This window comes from Ostrea edulis, chromosome 4 (assembly GCF_947568905.1).
Source record: "Ostrea edulis chromosome 4, xbOstEdul1.1, whole genome shotgun sequence".
Classification (NCBI taxonomy): Eukaryota; Metazoa; Mollusca; class Bivalvia; order Ostreida; family Ostreidae; genus Ostrea; species Ostrea edulis.
The window spans coordinates 14191235-14210387 of record NC_079167.1 but is presented as its reverse complement, the minus strand read 5'-3'; the positions used below and the strand labels follow the sequence as shown (position 1 = coordinate 14210387).

At 34.4% G+C, this 19153-nt stretch overlaps 1 protein-coding gene across 4 annotated transcripts in view; it reads left to right on the top strand.

The window, feature by feature from the left end:
- LOC125660671 (uncharacterized) overlaps nucleotides 1-19153 on the top strand; it is a 174793-nt gene that overhangs the window by 88860 nt on the left and 66780 nt on the right. For 2 of the 4 annotated variants that reach the window (XM_056161978.1, XM_056161980.1), the window contains exons 4-22: nucleotides 1491-1585; nucleotides 1700-1865; nucleotides 2044-2223; nucleotides 2895-3043; nucleotides 3787-4105; nucleotides 4456-4635; nucleotides 4906-5004; nucleotides 5098-5229; nucleotides 5326-5460; nucleotides 6892-7133; nucleotides 10681-10791; nucleotides 12345-12496; nucleotides 12958-13191; nucleotides 13305-13437; nucleotides 14298-14471; nucleotides 15551-15763; nucleotides 15929-16138; nucleotides 16409-16485; nucleotides 17365-17576. The exons of the other annotated variants lie outside the window; for them this stretch is intronic. In XM_056161978.1, coding sequence (XP_056017953.1) covers nucleotides 1491-1585; nucleotides 1700-1865; nucleotides 2044-2223; nucleotides 2895-3043; nucleotides 3787-4105; nucleotides 4456-4635; nucleotides 4906-5004; nucleotides 5098-5229; nucleotides 5326-5460; nucleotides 6892-7133; nucleotides 10681-10791; nucleotides 12345-12496; nucleotides 12958-13191; nucleotides 13305-13437; nucleotides 14298-14471; nucleotides 15551-15763; nucleotides 15929-16138; nucleotides 16409-16485; nucleotides 17365-17576 — 3213 coding nt within the window. The remainder of the gene's footprint in view (nucleotides 1-1490; nucleotides 1586-1699; nucleotides 1866-2043; nucleotides 2224-2894; nucleotides 3044-3786; nucleotides 4106-4455; nucleotides 4636-4905; nucleotides 5005-5097; nucleotides 5230-5325; nucleotides 5461-6891; nucleotides 7134-10680; nucleotides 10792-12344; nucleotides 12497-12957; nucleotides 13192-13304; nucleotides 13438-14297; nucleotides 14472-15550; nucleotides 15764-15928; nucleotides 16139-16408; nucleotides 16486-17364; nucleotides 17577-19153) is intronic. 4 annotated transcript variants of the gene reach the window in all.

Here is a 19153-nt window from a genome sequence, read left to right as displayed (position 1 = left end):
ATTTTCCGGGAAAAGGGTTTCTTTGGGGTAGAAACATATAAAAATGGGGCTTGGTATTTTTGGGGGGAACAAGTTAAAAGAAACACCAAATGAAGAAAATAGCACGTTTTTGTGCAAAGCGAAGCAAATAACAGGAGTAAATAGCGACGCAAGTTCTTTAAATGTACTCAAAACCACGGAAAGTATTTGATTCGCGAAGCAAATAACAGGAGTATATATATACTGAGGCAGTTCATTCTAGATAGCACTTCAAGGGGAAGATTTCCTGGGAAAAGGGTTTCTTTGGGGGAGAAACATATAAAAATGGGGCTTGGTATTTTTGGGGGGAACAAGTTAAAAGAAACACCAAATGAAGAAAATAGCACATTGTTGTACCAAGCGAAACAAATAACAGGAGTAAATAGCGACGCAAGTTCTTTAAATGTACTCAAAACCTCGGAAAGTATTTGATTCGCGAAGCAAATAACAGGAGTATATATATACTGAGGCAGTTCATTCTAAATAGCACTTCAAGGGGAAGATTTCCTGGGAAAAGGGTTTCTTTGGGGAGAAACATATAAAAATGGGGCTTGGTATTTTTGGGGGGAACAAGTTAAAAGAAACACCAAATGAAGAAAATAGCACGTTTTTGTACAATGCGAAGCAAATAACAGGAGTAAATAGTGACGCAAGTTCTTTAAATATGTCTCGTAAGTAGTTATTTTTACTATTTTCTGTCATTTAGGATAAAAGTGAAATTAATAAAATGACGCAAATTTTAAGGTTTTTTTTGGGTGTGTGTGTGTGCAAGTTCTCCCAATAAAAGTAATTAAATAAATCCACCACTGATACACTCATGATTTTAAAATCTCAAACTGTTAAATAATTTTTATGAATTAATTATCACTTCTTTAACTGTCTCATATAAATAGTATCTTATTTTGTGTCAGAATCAATGTTTACGAGTTTCATATTAACTCTTCTCATTTTCATCGATTATTCTTCCAAAATAAGGCTTTACGCCTCATAAAGAATCATTCATTTGAAATTTTGGTATGAATAAAGTAGTTTGTGAATGTTAACACTGTTCCCGATGATTATAGCAATTATGTTTCTTTTATTTCTTTCATGTGTGAAGATAAATGATAAATCCCGGTTTTCAGTGATTTTTTATCAAAATGTACGATTTTGCCCCCAAAATACACGTTTCCCCTTTGTTTTGTGCTCTCGATTTTTTATATACGCTACAGCATCCCTTGACTCACCGTTTGAAAACAAAAACATTTCTGTTGCAATTAGTTTGAGGTTACGCTATATTTTTGGCTAGAATGACTGGACTAATTGTGAGGATGTTTCTTTGAAGGAAAGTAAAATGGGTACATAATGGTTATGAAACAAAATAATAATACAGTGCAAAGATATTGTGAATGCAAGATTAATTTTACAGTGTGCAATGCTTGTATAATTGATAATTTAAGGTTAGTGAAGTTAAGTTCTTTTTTTTTTTTAAGGTCATTCATTGCGATTTGTATGAAAGGTTGCCTGGTGTTGAATCAAAATACGAGAAGTCTGGGAATTCTGAAGCCTTCAACAACAGAATGACTGAGTTAGTGATCAATTGACATTCTTTTGATAATGATGCCACTTAATGTTGAAGTCAGTATTTCCTGTGTTGATTTGTATGTAATGGGACCTTGTTCTACTTAACATCTGTTTTTAGGCATTCTCTGTACTTCCAATACAACCTAGGGGAGGTGATAAGGGAGGGAATAGTGACCTCAGAACTGGAAGACACTGTGATCCTGAATGTCAAGAGAGCCATTCTATCCTCTTTCCAGCTAAAGATAATGCCTTTGTATCTTTATGATGAAGAATCCCACCATCAGGTCTACGTATTCTTCTATTCATAAGCTGTTTCTTTATCTTATTGATTGTAATAGATTTTATGAAGAAAAGTCACTAACACTCATAAACGAATAAATGAAATTACTTTAGTCTGTATGGTGATGTTTTAAATTATGTAGAGTATCATTATACATAAACAATAAAACTTATATTATGCAGACTGACATATTTGGAGACTGTCCAATATCATACAGTATTTCTGAATCCGATCCTGATTTGTTTTATACGGAAAGAAATCTACGACTTTGTCAGATGCCACAAATCTACAGGAAACCTAGAAATATATTCTCATTGATACAAAAAGTGTATGGAGGTTATAAGATCGGAAATGTATCAGAGGTAAAAAAAAAAAAAAAAAATTGATAAAGACCTTAATCATGTTAATTAAAATATTATTTGTTTCCCTTTCTGACCTAGGATTTTGACCTATGGGTATAAGGGATGTTGGTAGGAAAAATATTTTGGTACATAATACAAGTGATATAGTATTATTCAAAGAACAAGTCACTTTTACCAAGTTTTTAGATCAGAGTGCAGACTGTGTGCATAAATTGAAGTCAACTGTTACACTAGAAGAACTTCTGGATAAGGTTTTGTACTTTGAAATAAAAAGAAAGATATTTTCTTAGTGATTACCAACAAAATTCTTTAAGTTAGGGCATGTTTTTGGGGTTTGGGTATGTTTTGTTGGCCTTGGGCATGCTTTCTGGGTTGGGGCATGTTTTGTGGGCTGGGCATGTTTTTTGGGGCAAAAAGGGGAAAACAAACAAAATTTAATTTCTTATGTCCAATCTACATTTATGATTTTAATAAATTTTACCAGTTTTCTGAAAAATGACCAGATCAGTATTTATTTAAGACTTGTTAGCAAACCTGATCAGAATACATGGCAAGCTGCATTTACAATCACATTCTCTGATTTAAATATCGGAAAATATAAAGACCTGGACGGTGACATTCACATTACTAGTCAACAACATGTTGCTTTCATCTTTTTTTTCTATTTTAAGTCCTACTATCCATTTTTATCCAATGTGAGGTGTGAACACAAAGTAAATGGTAAACATCAGCTGAAAGGGGTGACTTGCCTCCAACAACAGATTTTTCAACCATCTGCCTACAATGGGTCAATTTATGCTTCGTACATGACCAATATCAGGTATACATTTTGAACTGCATGTATATATGTTACATACTTAAGTGTAGTTTAAATGCCCCCATCCCCAGGAACCTAGTGTCTCTAATGCACTGCCTAAGTCAGAGATTGATTCTCTCAAATACCTTATTGCTGAGTTGCACTGCCAAAATTATAAATTCACACTTGTCATTAATTCTTATTTTTAAAAGTTGTTTCGGTCTGTATATACTGAGCATTGATTATAATCATGATTGTTGTCATTATACATGTGTGAGTGTCAAATGGGTTTGATTACTGGTGACCAGATAGCTGGTAGAGCACCTGACTAGAGATTTGGGGGAGGGGGGGAGGGCTGGTTGAAATTCTGGTCTGGTCCGTTGTGTTTTCTCCCTTCCTGTTGCATTTGGTGCCATAGACCAGCCCCTGGAACTGACAGGTGAATATGCCTGCTAGGGGATAAAGATCCTGGGTTGATGTCTTTAAGGTGTGAGGACATTTAAGGAGGGAGGAACGTTAAGTGGTCAGATGGGTTTGATTGCTGGTGGCCAGATAGCTCACTTTGTAGAGCACCTCACTAGAGATTCAGGGGACCCAGGTTCAAATTCTTTTCTGGTCCAGCACCTCACTAGAAATTCAGGGGATCCAGGTTCGAATTCCGGTCTGGTTCATTGCATTGTCTCCCTTCCTGTTACACATTTATGTTATTGTTGCCCCATGTGTAGGGCCTAATCAAATAATATGTATGGAAATATGTTCATTTATAGCCAATCTTTGGAACTGTCCAAAGTCAAGAGGCTGGAAACTCGCTCTGTCAACAGAAGAATCAAAGGTAAAAAGTATGTGGACATCTTATTTGAATTTGAAGAGCAGAGTCCATCAAAAGTGACCATGGAAACAATCGAAAGCATAATACACAAAATGGTAGAAAGTATGAGGAATGACAGAATGGATGATGTGTCTGGGTTATATCATCAGCTGGTGCTGGCCATGAAGAAGGCAGATCAGAAAATCCTGTCGGATACCATGACAGATATCTGGCATTGTCACGGGAACAATACTGTCAACTGTGATACTATACACCAGGTGCGTATAACATGACCAAGTTCTTCCTGTGTCACATACATAGCAGAGAGATCATGGCTATTTTAACAGTCAAGCCGATTGATTGATTGATGTTTTCTGCCACACTCAACAATTTTTCAGTTATATGGTGGCGCCCAGTTTTTTATTGGTGGAAGAGAGAACCCAGATACATTGTATCTGGGAAGAGACCACCGACCTTCCGAAAGTAAACTGGGAAACTTTCTCACTTACCGGCGCAAGCGGGATTCGAACCCGAAGCAGATGCATAAGATTGTTTGATGATTGTGGGAAAGACACTTAAAGATATTATATTATATGGGATGAATTCGATTTTTGTTTGATTTTATCAGTTTGCAGAAACGGATTACTTTTTGGATGGTCTGCTGTCTTGTGGTTCCTCTGCTTGCCTGGAAGTGTTTGGTGACTGTCTGAAGAATAACCGGGTGTATGATCCTTTTACCAGCTCACTTATTTTGTATGACCTTGCGTTCAATCATGAAATCTCGGTGGAGGTCATCTCCGCTGTATTTGTGAGTAGATTAGATAACATACCTGTCATAACTCAACAATATGTTATGTATGCGAGGATCTGCAAAAAAAAAAGGATCGAAATATGAAAGAGATCTTTAAATGTATGGCTATAACCTATTATCATTATTTCAAATAATTTGAACAATTTTTCAGAAATTTATGTACTTGTACATGTTTTAATTGAAATAGATATTAAATTGCAGAGTGCAACTCCCTGTAGGTTTAGTTTTTGATTCACTTTTAAAAATGTAATTGATGGTATGTTGCAGGATTTGTGCAAAGGCAGCAATCATATGGCTTGTTGGCTTCCTCTAGGAACTATGGTTGGCAACTTCCTGCAGGCAACAGACAACACAGAGTTTCAAAAAGTACGGTATATTAAAACAAAGTCAAAGACAGTACTGTGTATTAACACTGCATGAGCAGATGTATAGAGTTCTTATGTATTTTTATTTTTGTAGGATCATGCTGTTTCACAGATTGTTGCACATCTTACACATGAGATAGGGTTTAACTGTAAACCAGAATTGTGGGACCTCTTTGATGTCGATGAGAAAATAAATAAGCATGATCGCCTTATTCTGATGTTTAAGGTATAATTGTAATTTGATTGATCCTAAACATTAGTGCTGCTGAACATGTATAATTGCCATAGATGGTCATGCTATCTGAATGTAATTATATTGCAGGTGGTTGGTAACATCGGAAAAGTTATCCAAAGATTTTCGTCACTAAATTCCCAAGTCAGCACATTAGTAAAATCTACCTTGATCTGTGTGGAAAACTCTGATCTGCCATATCATCTGTCTAAATCAGCTGTTCAGGTACCTCTGTCAAAATATATTTGAAGGTATATCAGCATGAAGTTCTGCTTTGATAACGAGGACTTACTTCAAAATTATGAAAATTCGTGAAAGAATTTCAATTCATGGGATCACACTTACAACCAATTTTGCCTCAATGTTAGTAATTCGACTCCAGAAATGAAGCATTGTATCATCTGCTGGGGTTGTTGTTGTTGTTGTTGTTGTTGCCAAAACTGACGTACTACACTGTATAAGTGTAATTTTGAAATGCTTGCTTTTAATATTGCAAATACTTATGTATATCGAGTGACTTTGTGAACAACAAAGATAAATTTGTACTCATGCATGTAAGTTAATATCATATACACTGCCCACCATAAATAAGTATACACTCACCAAAATAAGATACTTGCGCATTACATCATTGATACAGATTTTTTTATGCACACTACATAGCTCTTACTTATAAATAGATGATGTTAGGCTTTTAACTTTTTATATCCTTATTTTTTATTAAAATACTTCATTTTCTGAATTTTTGAATTTTCTAAAAAGAGCTATTATGCAAATTTTCAAATTAAAACCATTTCAAATTAATTACTAATGCATATTATTGTGTATATGATATGTACTTTTACAAGACCCTTTGATTTTTCACCTGAAATAAACCAATATCACAAAACGGACTTCGCCAAAAACATTGAATGTCCATTATTGTTTCACATATATTGAAGTTGTACCCTTAACTGATTATTTTACTGAGATAAATTGAAAGTTATATACACAGTGAATTCAGCTCTCTTTTATCATATTGAATATATTTCATGCCAAAATGTGTAAAAAGCTTATTTGTATACTTATTTATGGTGGGTAGTGTATTACGGTACTACAGGAATCTTGTTCAGCAAGGACATAGCTTTAAGTAATGTTAAAAAATGAAGATCAGAATTTATTGAATACTTTATCATCGATTATTCAGACTTATTAAATACTTTATCATCGAATATTCAGACTTACTAAATACTTTATCATCTAATATTCAGACATACTGAATTGTCTTTCCCTATAGTTCAGGTAGTTGTATATTAGAAACAGATGATCTTTCGTTAGACAATATATAAATGTTATGAATAAACTTTTGTATGCAACACATGTGCAATTGTGCACAAAAAATCTTTTTGTTTTACTGTAGGTAAAGTGTTCAGAAAAGGGAAACAACTATTGGGCAACTTTTAAATTGCACATTCAGGATGATTAACAATGGCTGTGTTCCCTTATTGACAATAAGTTCTAAGACAATTTGAAATAATTAAAAACTTGCTCTCCAGTTCTCTGATTTTGAATACATTTCAGCACATAAAACAAATTTGTTCTATCCTAGTTAGTATGGGGTATAAGATTGACTAGTGACTGCAACTGTGTATCGACTGGACTTTTCCTTTCTACTAGGCCATTGCAACCCTTGAGATGACTGCTGACGTAAAGTCAACAATGCTGACTGTTCTGTACGACATTAACAGAGAAGCCTCTGTGCGAGCCCAGGTCTTCACATCTCTGGCGGACACTACAGATGAAGATCAGTTGACCACATTGTTGAAGATGATGCACACTGAGGCCTTGGACTATATGAAGCGATACATGACATCTTATGTACAGGGAGTCCTGGAAAATGACCAACCAGATAGGAAGAGGTAATTCTTGTTAACCGTATATATCAATGTACCTTGTACTGTAATAGTTAGGGCTATATGGACTGTTAACAGTCTGGTATATATCAATGTACCTTGTACTGTAATAGTTAGGGCTATATGGACTGTTAACAGTCTGGTATATATCAATGTACCTTGTACTGTAATAGTTAGGGCTATATGGACTGTTAACAGTCTGGTATATATCAATGTACCTTGTACTGTAATAGTTAGGGCTATATGGACTGTTAACAGTCTGGGAACATCCACGTCTATGACATAGTGTGAATGGACACAATAGGCGTGGTTTGTGACGATGATATGCATCATGTACATGTAGTTCCAGAGGACTGTATCGTGTACTCTAGCGATGTACTTTTTTCTTCTAGAACCAATGAGCTGAAATTTATATGAAAGCTTCCTGACATAGTGCAGATTCAAGTTTGTTTAAATCATGGCCCCTGGGGGTAAATTGGGGCCACAATAGGGGATCAAAGTTTTACATAGAAATATATAGGGAAAATCTTTAAAAATCTTCTTCTCAAGAACCAATTAGCCAGAAGAGCAGAAATTTACATGAAAGCTCTCTGACAGTGTAGATTCAAGTTTGTTCAAATCATGGCCCCCGGGGGTAGGGTAGATTGGGGCCACAATAGGGGATCAAAGTTTTACATGAGAATAAATAGAGAAAATCTTTAAAAATCATCTTCTCAAGAATCACTGAGCCAGAAGAGCTGAGATTTACATGAAAGCTTCCTGACATAGTGCAGATTTAAGTTTGTAAAAATCATGGCCTCCAGGGGTAGGTTGGGGCCACAATACGGACTAAGGTTTTACATGCAAATATATATGAAAAGTCTTGAGATATGGGCCAAGGTAACTCAGGTGAGCGATGTGGCCCTTGGGCAGATCACTCCTTTTCTGGTTGCAATGCAGATTGTTCCACCAGACTCTGCAAGCCCATATTTACAGACAAAGCAAGATCGCCTTTGTAGTCGTACCTAAATGCATGTGCTTTAATTTAAATTTTGATATATAGACCAGCCAATGTTTATATGGTGTAAAAGGATGCAACATTAAGTATTATTTGATAATATGTATGTGACTTGTTGTTGGAGAGGATTTTTTGCTGAATAGATGATTTTAATAAAATATTTATGTATAACTTTCAAAGTTTTTTTTTTTTTTTTTTTTTTTATAGTTTTGTTAAAGTTAATGTTCAAACACACTTGATGTTGTGTTAATATATGATACATGTTCAATGATTAGATTGATATTTTATTTGAAAAGACAAATATTTATTTTCATGGTAAAATGTCGTGAATTTTGAGCTTTGAAAAAAGGTCGTCACGCACAAAATCCCCCATGGGGATTTTTAAAAGTTGGCATGTATGTGGTACTACAGTAATTTTTGCAAATGATAGGGGACTATGTATTACCATGCAATACTCTCAGAATGCTTGTTTGAATAATCTCTTTTGTGAAATAAATATAGTCATTAGAAAAATAAGTAGACTTTTGCCTTAACTTTTTTTGAATGTCATATTGCATCCAAAATTGGTAGACATAATCAGACAATAAACGATTTTAATTATACAGGAAAAAATTCAAATATGGTACGATATATCAGAAAATGTTTCAAAAATTAAAACAGAAAAATTAGTTCATGGCCCATGGTAAACTTTTGTTATTTACAAAGACGCATCATATAATGTTAATTGTTCAATCTCTCATAAGTAGCGTTAAAACAAAATAAAATTTATATGTTCTAGTAGAGAATTATTACATCATTTTTATAAGTGAAGTTTTGATGTCATATGCCAAGGCATTTACTGGAAATCAATTACAAAAGGCAGGTAGTTCTCTTTCGTGAAGGTAAAAAACATGACATCATGGGAAATCATGGAGCAGCGAATGACCATAAAATTTTGTGATTTTGTGTCACACTCCGGAAATCCCCAATAGAAACTGTTAAAATCCTAGAAGTAGATAATATGTCAAAAGTGAGTCATGTTGTAGTGTATAAATGGCATAAATGATTTTCTTGTGGTAGAGACTCCATATTGGTTGACTAAAGTCCTGGTAAGAAACGAATCATTTGTGAAGAACTTGTCAAAAGAATAAGTAACGCTAAGGAAAATGATGGTCATGTCACTGTCAGGGAAATATCAGATATCTTTGATGTTAGCTCTGGCACTGTCTTCACTATTCTTACTGAACATTTGGAAATGAGAAGAGTTGGAGCCCACTAGATACCTAGACTATAAGCTAGAAGGCGCCTCAGACTGTGTGTGAAATGTAGAGAATATTTTTAGAAACTGTGAAACATAACGCTGTGAAATTGTGTTTTTGATGTAATGATGCTCCATGGCAAAAGAACATACTATTTTTAAAATTATATACATGTATCATGGATACTATTTGATCAAATAGAATGAAACATCCCAGGTTGATAAAATAAATGATATTTCAAATCCCATGATGTGTTGAATTTTATTTTTCAAAAATATATATATATGAGAGAGACATTGTCTAGGTAATTTTTTTAATGACCTTCGTAATATAATAGATGAAGGGAGATTTTGCCTTTCTTTAAAAGTTTAAAATTTTGAGTTTTATTGGAGCCCAGAAAGACTGTTTTAATGTGTTGTCCTTTTAAGCAAAAGCTTGGATGTAGATTTTTGTGGGCAAATAGAGTCTTTATCATTTGTAGTATTCTTTTTCATTTGTAGTATTCTTTTTCATTTGCTGCAAAGGTAGATGACAGATTTTAGGACACTGCATTAAAGATCAGAGTATTAATATTCCATAATTATACCCCCCGCAACAAGTTGTGGGGGGGGGTATACTGGAATCGGGTTGTCCGTCCGTCCGTCCGTCTGTAGACGCAATGGTTTCCGGACTCTAAAGCATTATCCTTTCCACCTACCGTCACCATATCATACATATGGACTACCCATGGGATGAAGATGTTCCCTATCGATTTTGGGGTCAAAAGGTCAAAGGTCACGCGCACTGGACATCGAAGTAGCAATATGGTTCGGTTTGTCATGCCATTTGTTTTTTACACTCTGAAAAGAGGTAGTTTATACCTATTACCAACACCCTTTGGGAGATTGGGGTAAGCGGGGGGTATTCTTAGTGAGCATTGCTCACAGTACCTCTTGTTTTTAAATAGGCCCTGGATTACTTTGATTTTCTTATTTTATGCTTTGATCTTACAGTTACAGGGATCTTTGATTTTCTTATTTAATGCTTTGATCTTACAGTTACAGGAATCTTTGATTTTCTTATTTAATGCTTTGATCTTACAGTTACAGGAATCTTTGATTTTCTTATTTAATGCTTTGATCTTACAGTTACAGGAATCTTTGATTTTCATATTTAATGCTTTGATCTTACAGTTACAGGGATCTTTGATTTTCTCATTTAATGCTTTGATCTTACAGTGATCTTACAGTTACAGGAATCTTTGATGTTCTCATTTAATGCTTTGATCTTACAGTTACAGGGATCTTTGATTTTCTTATTTAATGCTTTGATCTTACAGTTACAGGGATCTTTGGAGAAAAATCATAAAGAAGGATAGAAGAAGGTTGCCCTATGAGTATTCTTTCCTTTATGGAAAGTCACACTACATTGACATGTCCAGATATTTTAAGTAAGTAGAGAGTAATGTTGCATGAAGTAAATGAAAAGTACTGATTTATGTATGAATAAGCTCCGATATCATGAAGCATTGTACAACTTATTTCATTAAAACTTTGTAGAAATTGCTAAAATTGTATTCATAGTCAAACAGTTCAAATCTAAACATTCTGCAAGATTATATTATCACAGTGCTTTTGACTACAATTTGAGTTTTATGGTTATTGTACGGTAATAAGTAAATCATGACCTGGTCTATTAAATTTTGTTTCATAATCCCTGGGCATGATATTTCAACTAATGACATGCAATGTTTCTGACATTTTCTCTAAAATCAGTTTTTCATCTCCTTGATATGAAAAGTTTTTGTTTCATTTCTATAATACGTTTAAATTTTATATTGTAGTAATATTACCAATTACCTGGATAGCTCAGTGAATTTATTTTTTTGTTACTCTGACATTGAACTTTTGATCTTACCCCTAAGTGAAATATATCCCAACATTGCTACAGTACATCCAGATATTTGCGAATGAGTAGAAAGTATCACTAGATTGATATATTCAGATGATTCTGGTATAAAAGTGGAAAGTATCTTTAGACTGACATGTCCAGTTATATTCATGTCAGTGCTTTCTGAATTTTGACCATTTCAATTCAATTTCTTTTTAAAATATATTTCTTTGATATATCTTTTTCCAAACTGATATGTTTTTGAAGATTTTGTCCATAGATTTAAAAAAAATAACAAATAACATTTTAGATTTTCATAAATATTCTTTTATTGAAATAATTAAAATGTCTGTCTGAGTCTTTAGGCATGTTTTATTAGATATTCATATGTGTCAAATCACAGCTGAAATTTGGACTGTAGAATCTCTTATTTGCAAACAAAACACTCTTTTTATCATTGCGGAAAAAATCACAATGAATTAATGTAAAATAATTGAAAGCTTGTATCACTCTTTCAATAATGGAATTGTACTTCTCAAGTGGTGTTTTAACGAGCTATTAGATAAAATGTTGGTGTAATGAGCTAGTTTAACAATTATGTGAACATTTTCAATGTCTTGATAACGAAACCTTCCAATTCTTTTCAAATTTGGTATGAATCATCTTTGGGACAAGTGGGACCACAGGGGCTAAGCCCGTTTTGAGCCCGAACTCTGTGATACCATAATTTATGGTATCACAGAGTATTGGCCCAAACGGGCTTAGCCCCTGTGAGTGGGACATATATTGTAAATTTCAGGACTCCCGCACTCCTGGGGCCTAAGGAGTGGGGCAAAAACTGCCAAAAATTTGCCAATTTAAAAAATTTCAAACTTTGTATATAGTATTAATGTGTAAAACATTTAAATAACATCATCTTTAATGCTATTGATACTAAATCGAAACTAAATGGATATTTAGAAGGAGCAGGTAATCCTTTACCAAAATTGTAAATTTCGTGATCCCAGGGATAGAGCAGCAAACATAAGATAATATGTGTTGTTGTTATATTCTTTGGCTTTTATAAAAGAATTGTGGTAGTGTTGATGATACTAACTGCGGACTGTTTTCCAGATTGCCTCTGACTGATACCTTCCAAGGTCTTCAGCTGGAGATGAATGTCGTATATGATCCTGTCTACCCATCCTATCAGTCCGTCGTCTTTAAGTTAAACTTCTACTATGGAGAGAAATACAACATTCTGGAGCTGGGGTCAGATATTCACGGTATCTAATGACGTTTGTTTAAATTTTTCAACTACCTTTATTATCTCTGTGTTATGGAGTTGAAGGGGACAGAAGTAATATGAGATGCTTGTATATATTGACATAAGTGATTGCTTGATTATTACAGTTGATGTTAAATGTCCCGGGTTAGATGTCATGTTTATGTCCAGTTGAGAGGAGATGCTCTATTCTTGTTTTTCAAGGATACAATAGATACTATAAAAATATGTCATATTTATTGTTTGTAAAGTGTCATTATTGCTAAAATGTTTATCTACTGTGAGTTTTTTCCTTGAATCTCTATAAATTTCATTTTTGAAATGTGGTTCATGAAGGATGCTGGCGTGAGGCTTTGTGGTTCATGCCATCATGTATTTTCAAAAATAAAATTTATTTCCTAGACATTTTTATCCTTTATTGGAATTTACTACCTCCAATGACTTTGTGATTAAAATTTTCAGACCTTCAACAGCTGCTCAGTACCTCCCTTGGTAGTAGTAACAGCTTCTACAATTTGGTCTCAGTCTTCATGAAATTCAAGAAAGAGATGGAGAGGTCCGACCCATTGAAGCCAGGAGAGATGTTCGGTAACTTTCATCCTCATTTGGTGCAGGAAATCAGAGATCTGTTTCAGCGCGTTAACTACCAAAGTAACAAGGAGCAGTTTGGAGGACTTCTGCACTGGAAACTGTTTGGTAATGTGTAATGATTATCTCTTTAGTACAGCCACATATATGGACCTGTTGACATCAGTTTTCATGCAATAGTTTACTCTCAACAAATATAAATTGTTTTGTTTCCTTTTTAGGTCGTGAAGTTGCTTATGCTGATGTACATAGTTTCATGGAGTTTTTGAGTGCGGATTTGATGAAAAATGGAAACGAGTTTCTGGAAAATCTGTTGTTTCATTTTAACAAAGGTTATCATCGCATCAAAACTAGGTAATTATAGAATGGAAGTTTTGGTCATTGTATATGATAACAGCCTTTTTTAGCCTCAGTAAAACTTAAATCTTAAAAAAGGACGCAATCTTATTTTGTTTTGTGGCGTTCAGACGAGTTCGATCACTGGTGGCCAAATAGCTCAGTTGGTAGAGTACCTGACTAGAGATTCAGGGGTCCCAGGTTCGAATTCTGGTCTGGTCTGGTCTGTTGCATTTTCTTTTTTCCTGTTACATCATATATGGTTCTTTATCCCCCCCCCCCCTCCTTTTTGTGAGAAATATTTTTTTATTTCTTATATTTACATTCTACTTAATACATGAGAGAGAGAGAGAGAGAGAGAGAGAGAGAGAGAGAGAGAGAGAGAGAGAGAGAGAGAAAGAAAGAATAAGGTTGTCATGGTTGGAGAGTAAACATAAGACTGTCATAGTTGGAAGTATTTGAATAATAGAGTTGTCATAGTTGGAACCATTGAGATTATATAAAATAAATCTTTAATGTCAGGAATTCAAATAGTCAGGGTCTGCATGATTTGATGAAAAATACTATTAGTACTTTATATTCAGAATATTGGTCCAAGTTTCCCATTTCTTTTTGAAATCTTCAAGTTCACAGTCTTTTGTTGCCATATATTTTAATGTTGAAATATGTGTTTTGATATCTATAAGAAATTCATAAATAGATAGTTTTTCATTCAAACAACACTTCCAATAAATGTATGATTTAAAAATCAGAAAGATTAAGTATGTTTCACTGGTTTTAGGATCGAGGTTAAGTCCAAAGATAAAGGTTCTTTATTTCCTGATTAAAACATGAAAGAAAGAGTTTTGTTATAAGTTTTTCAATTTTGATTCTTTCAGGTCATCCAAAATCATGGACTTGACAAAAGTTTTGCCAACTGTCAGTGGGGCATCCCTGAATATGACAGTTCTTGTAACACACACAGCTGCCACAGAGGTCAATGCCAAACTCACACTGAAAAAGTTCCTGCTGGGTATTGGCCCAGTAGATGTCCAGTCCAAAGTTGACCATAAGTAAGGATAATTTTACTTACAATCTTAGCTCATATTTTTTAGAGGAGAGGATACAGCTGGCTACCAAAACTGCAGATATATTTCAGGGGGGGGGGATTGAATACGGGCTGAATTAAATGCTTCAAACTTCATTTTTCCCTCTACTGTAATGTTAAATGGAAATTGTATGCATATGTATAATGATCATAAAGCTGTACACAAGACTCCAGAATGAGGCTTAAATGTAAATATGAGACTCCCTTACAGGTCTATGTATGGGCTATGGTACTCAGGTGACCGTTACGGCTTGGGGATGTCTTTTTCAAAATGAGCAGTGGGGTCAGAATAAAGGTTCAAAGTTTTGCATAGGAATGTATAGGAAAATTCTTTTGAAATTCTCTTCTAAGGAAAAACATGGGTACTTTTTGTGAAATTCATATGCAAGTGTCCTTATGTGGTGTAGATTCAACTTGAATCAAATTTTATTTTACAACGATTAACAAACAAGTAGATTCACATTCATACCAGGACTCCCAGGGCCACAACAGGAGTTTCAAATTTTACATAGAAATATATTGGAAAACTTAGGAACCAAGAGTTTAACAAGTTGCGGCAGGTATAATGTTTTCAGTCTGTCAGTCCTGTTCTTGTCAGTACAACTCCTCTGAAACTGCTCAATAGATTTGTAGTTATTAGAACTTACTATGTAGATGTGCATATATAGAGGAAATTATGATTGGTTGTTGAGAAATAGTATATTTTGTAATTTGGAGGAAAACTACCATGATTGTGGAGAAATCATGGTTGTAGAAAAGCCTTGATTGTGGAGAAACCATAATTCTGTTCTCAAACATTTCATATATTCTTTAATAGTCTATTGTTTGTATCATGCATGTTCTATGTAAACGTATTAAATCATGGATGAATTCCCAAACCAGTCTTCTGTCCCCTTTCAACTGAATGGAGTACCATCCATAATGAGATTCTTTGCTAAGTAAAATCAAAGCAGCTAGGGGAAGGGAGCATAATGGCAGTCATCCTTAGACCTCTTGCAAGAATATTAATGGGGCCATTACCTACTTTACGGACTATGTTTTCAGATGGGCATTTGAATTTCTTGGACAAATGACGGTAGATCTGCCTGGACTGGTTACTAAGAAAGCCAGAATGGTCACAGATGGAATGATGAGAGGAAAAGCAGATATTGAAGCCAAATATTTGGCTGGTAAACCAGGAAAAGAAATCCTCAGACATCACATTCTGACATTGTTCAGCAAAGATGATGGAGCACAAATGAAACTGGCATCAGTAAAGTGAGAAATTTATAATATTTTATTTATGACTGACAATTAATGAAGATATGATATAATATTCTTTCTGACCATCATGTCACAAACATATTGTCCCTGGTAAGGAAATTACAAACATTTTCAAAGTCAACATTAATCTTATGACCAATATGTAGATTTCGTTTTCAGGATCAAGCTAGTTTTGATTCATGGCAAAGATGTAGAAGAAATCCCTTTTCTCCCAGATTACCATAAGAAATTTGAACACTGCTATGATTGGTCCTTGCTGACAGAACAAGTGTGTGTTATTGCAGAATACCCAAATGTAACCACCTCCACAACACATGCATTCTTTCCCCTGTCTGGTCCATTCTCTGCTGCCATCATTCGAAAAAACAGGTATAGTGGTAAATTTTATACACTCAGGTATTGGAAATGAAAGTTAGATATTGCCTGCTTATCTAAATGTCAGTGGTTTGTTACTCTGTGGAATATTGGGAATGAAATGTATGAAAATATATTCCTTTTGATCTGTTAGAGGTCTTTATTGACATTCAGATTTCAAAAAAAAAATTCTACGATGGGGATTAAGTTTTTCCATCTTCCATAAGACAACAAGTACAATTACGCCCTTTCCATGCATTCACATTACATTGTGTTGTATTCCAGTACATTCAAAGATTTGAAGTTTATTGCTGAGTACAAGAAGAAGAAGGATTCAGAAGATGTGGATATAGTTGTAGAAGGTGACTTACAAATATAACAGAAAACAAATCACCAAAATTTAATTCCTATTAATGGTAATATTCATCTAAAAGATTTATTGAAGTTGCAAAAGTCAGCCTATTCAATTTTTCAGAAACTTCTTTCATTTTAATTACCAGTCATAGAAGCATAGTTGTTATAGCACTTGCTTTGCATTGAGAAGTTCCAGGTTCAGTTCATGATTTGGGCACTGCACCCAACCAAAAATTGTTCATTTGCTAAGCATCCGGTATTAGAAGTGAGAATCAGGAGTCTTTCATGTATGACCCAGTGTTATGATAGTTGTAGACACGATTAAGAACTCTCACTACTTCAGCTTTGATTGTCTTGCATAGGTCAAAGTTTCGGTACTTCACCTGGAGTAGGTGACATCTCCACATGGGACATAAAACAACATACAAACAATCAATTTTTTTTATGTAAATACCTTTCTGTAAGTAGTACATGCAACATGCGTATGTGAAGAGAGTCTGCAGTATTTTGTCTCGTATACTATCTAATGCCACAGCATACCAGTTTCACTCAGGCTTTGACACTGATCGTGGATGTATAGATGAGATGCAAAATAGACAATGATGTCAGAAATATAATGTGAGGTTTGCAATAATAATATACATGTGCCGTAATACTGCGGATTCCTTAGATGAGTAAAATCACCAGTCAGTGTCACGTCAAAAGAACTCAGAACCTGGAGTGTTGTAGAAGGACGTTAATAATACACATACATGAATTAGTGATAGATCAATAAAAATGAACAGTTTTTGATTTTACAAGACAGTGTCTTTTGGATTTATGCAAAAATAATTATTTGCTCATAAATAGGAAAGTGGTATTTTCTTCAGAAACTCTCTTATTTTTAGATGAGAAAGGACGCCAAGTGTTCAATCTGAATGTTACAAACTTTAACTGGGCTTCATTTTCTACCAGTTTTGTAACACAAAACCAAGACCTAAAGTTTCAGCTGATTAACAAGGATATCCGGAATCGTGTGAATGGGAAAAGGCAGGATAAAAAAGATTGGGGTATTCGTGTCATGAGCAAAGGACAGCTTTTGTATGGGTTTATGGCTAAGGTAATGGAAACATTTAATGAATTTATTATTGGATATCTGTAAATTGATTTACATAGAGATATGTGTGTGGGTTGTACATTTCTAATGCATTTTTGGTCACCTGAGCTGAAAGCTCAAGTGAGCTTTTCTGATCACCTATTGTCTGTCTGTTTGTCTGTAAACTTTTAACATTTTTGACCTCTTCTTCAGAAACATTAGGCCAATTTCAACCAAACCTACCAGTAAGCATCCTTGGGTGAAGGGTTTTCAGATTTCTTCAATTGAACATTTTTAACTTCTTCATAACCTAACCATACCAATTCTTTTCAAATTGGATATAAAGCATCTATCGGGCAAAGGGGACATAAATTGTAAATTTCAGGACTCCTGCACCCCTGGGGTCTTAGGGGCGGGGCAAAAACTGCTTAAAGTTGACAAATTTTCAAAAATCTTCTGTAGAACTGCACATGTGTAAGAAAAACTAAATGCATTATGATGTAGAGCAGGAAGGCCTCTACCAAAATTGTAAATTTCATGATCCCCAGGGCAGGAGTTCTGACCCCAGGGCAAGGCCAAACTTACTATATAGTGTTTATGTGTAAAGTTTGCTGATACTGTATAAAATCTAAATGCATACTTAGGAATAGCAGAAAAGGATGTACAAAAAATGGTGAATTTCACAACCCAGGGTTTTGACTCTAGGATGGGTCCAAATTAGTCATATCTTTTAATGTTTTAATGTTAATACACCTATTATATTATGTAAAGCTTTTCGTAAGTGGATGCACTTTTGAGGGTATTAAAGTTTTAAGAACACATCTTGTTTTATACTGTTGCTGAACATTAGAATTTAGCTTAGATAATTCAGAACAGGAAATTTTTTCTAGATTCCATAGCCCTTGAGAGTAGTGATACTTTTTCACAAGTACTCAGGTGACCGATAAGGCCTGTGGACCTCTTGTAACTTCTTCTCAAGAACTACAGGGCCAATATCAACCAATTTTGCCACAAAGTATTCTTGGATAAACAGAATTTCAACTTAGTTTAAATGAAGACCCAAGGGCTGATTAATGATTATGAAAACAGAGTAGGGAGTTCAAAAAATTATCTCAAGAACCTGCACTTACCAGAGAAATCAAAACTAGCAAAAAAAGCTAATTCTTTATGTATTGAAAATTCAAATTTGTTCAAACCATGACCCTGCTTTTGTGGTTGTACCAGACCATGAAAACAAGTGATCTACAAAATGTAATATTTGCTCTTTGCACCTTAGGCTTTTGATAAATGAATAAACTTTGAGGGTTATTAATTTAATGAAAACAAACGGGGGAGAGGGTTGCACAGTTGTTTATTAAAAACTATTTTTAATTAAAATCAGTCCTTGCAGAGATTGGTAGTAAATTTTGTGTATGATGTAAATTTTAACCTTTCTTTTAGCTCACCTGAGCTATAAGCTCAAGTGAGCTTTTCTAACCACCTTTTGTCCAGCATCCATCTGTCTATTGTCTGTAAATTTTACAAATTTTTGACTTGTTCTCCAGTACTACAAGACCAATTTCAACCTAACTTGTCATAAAGGTAAAGGGGATTCATATTGT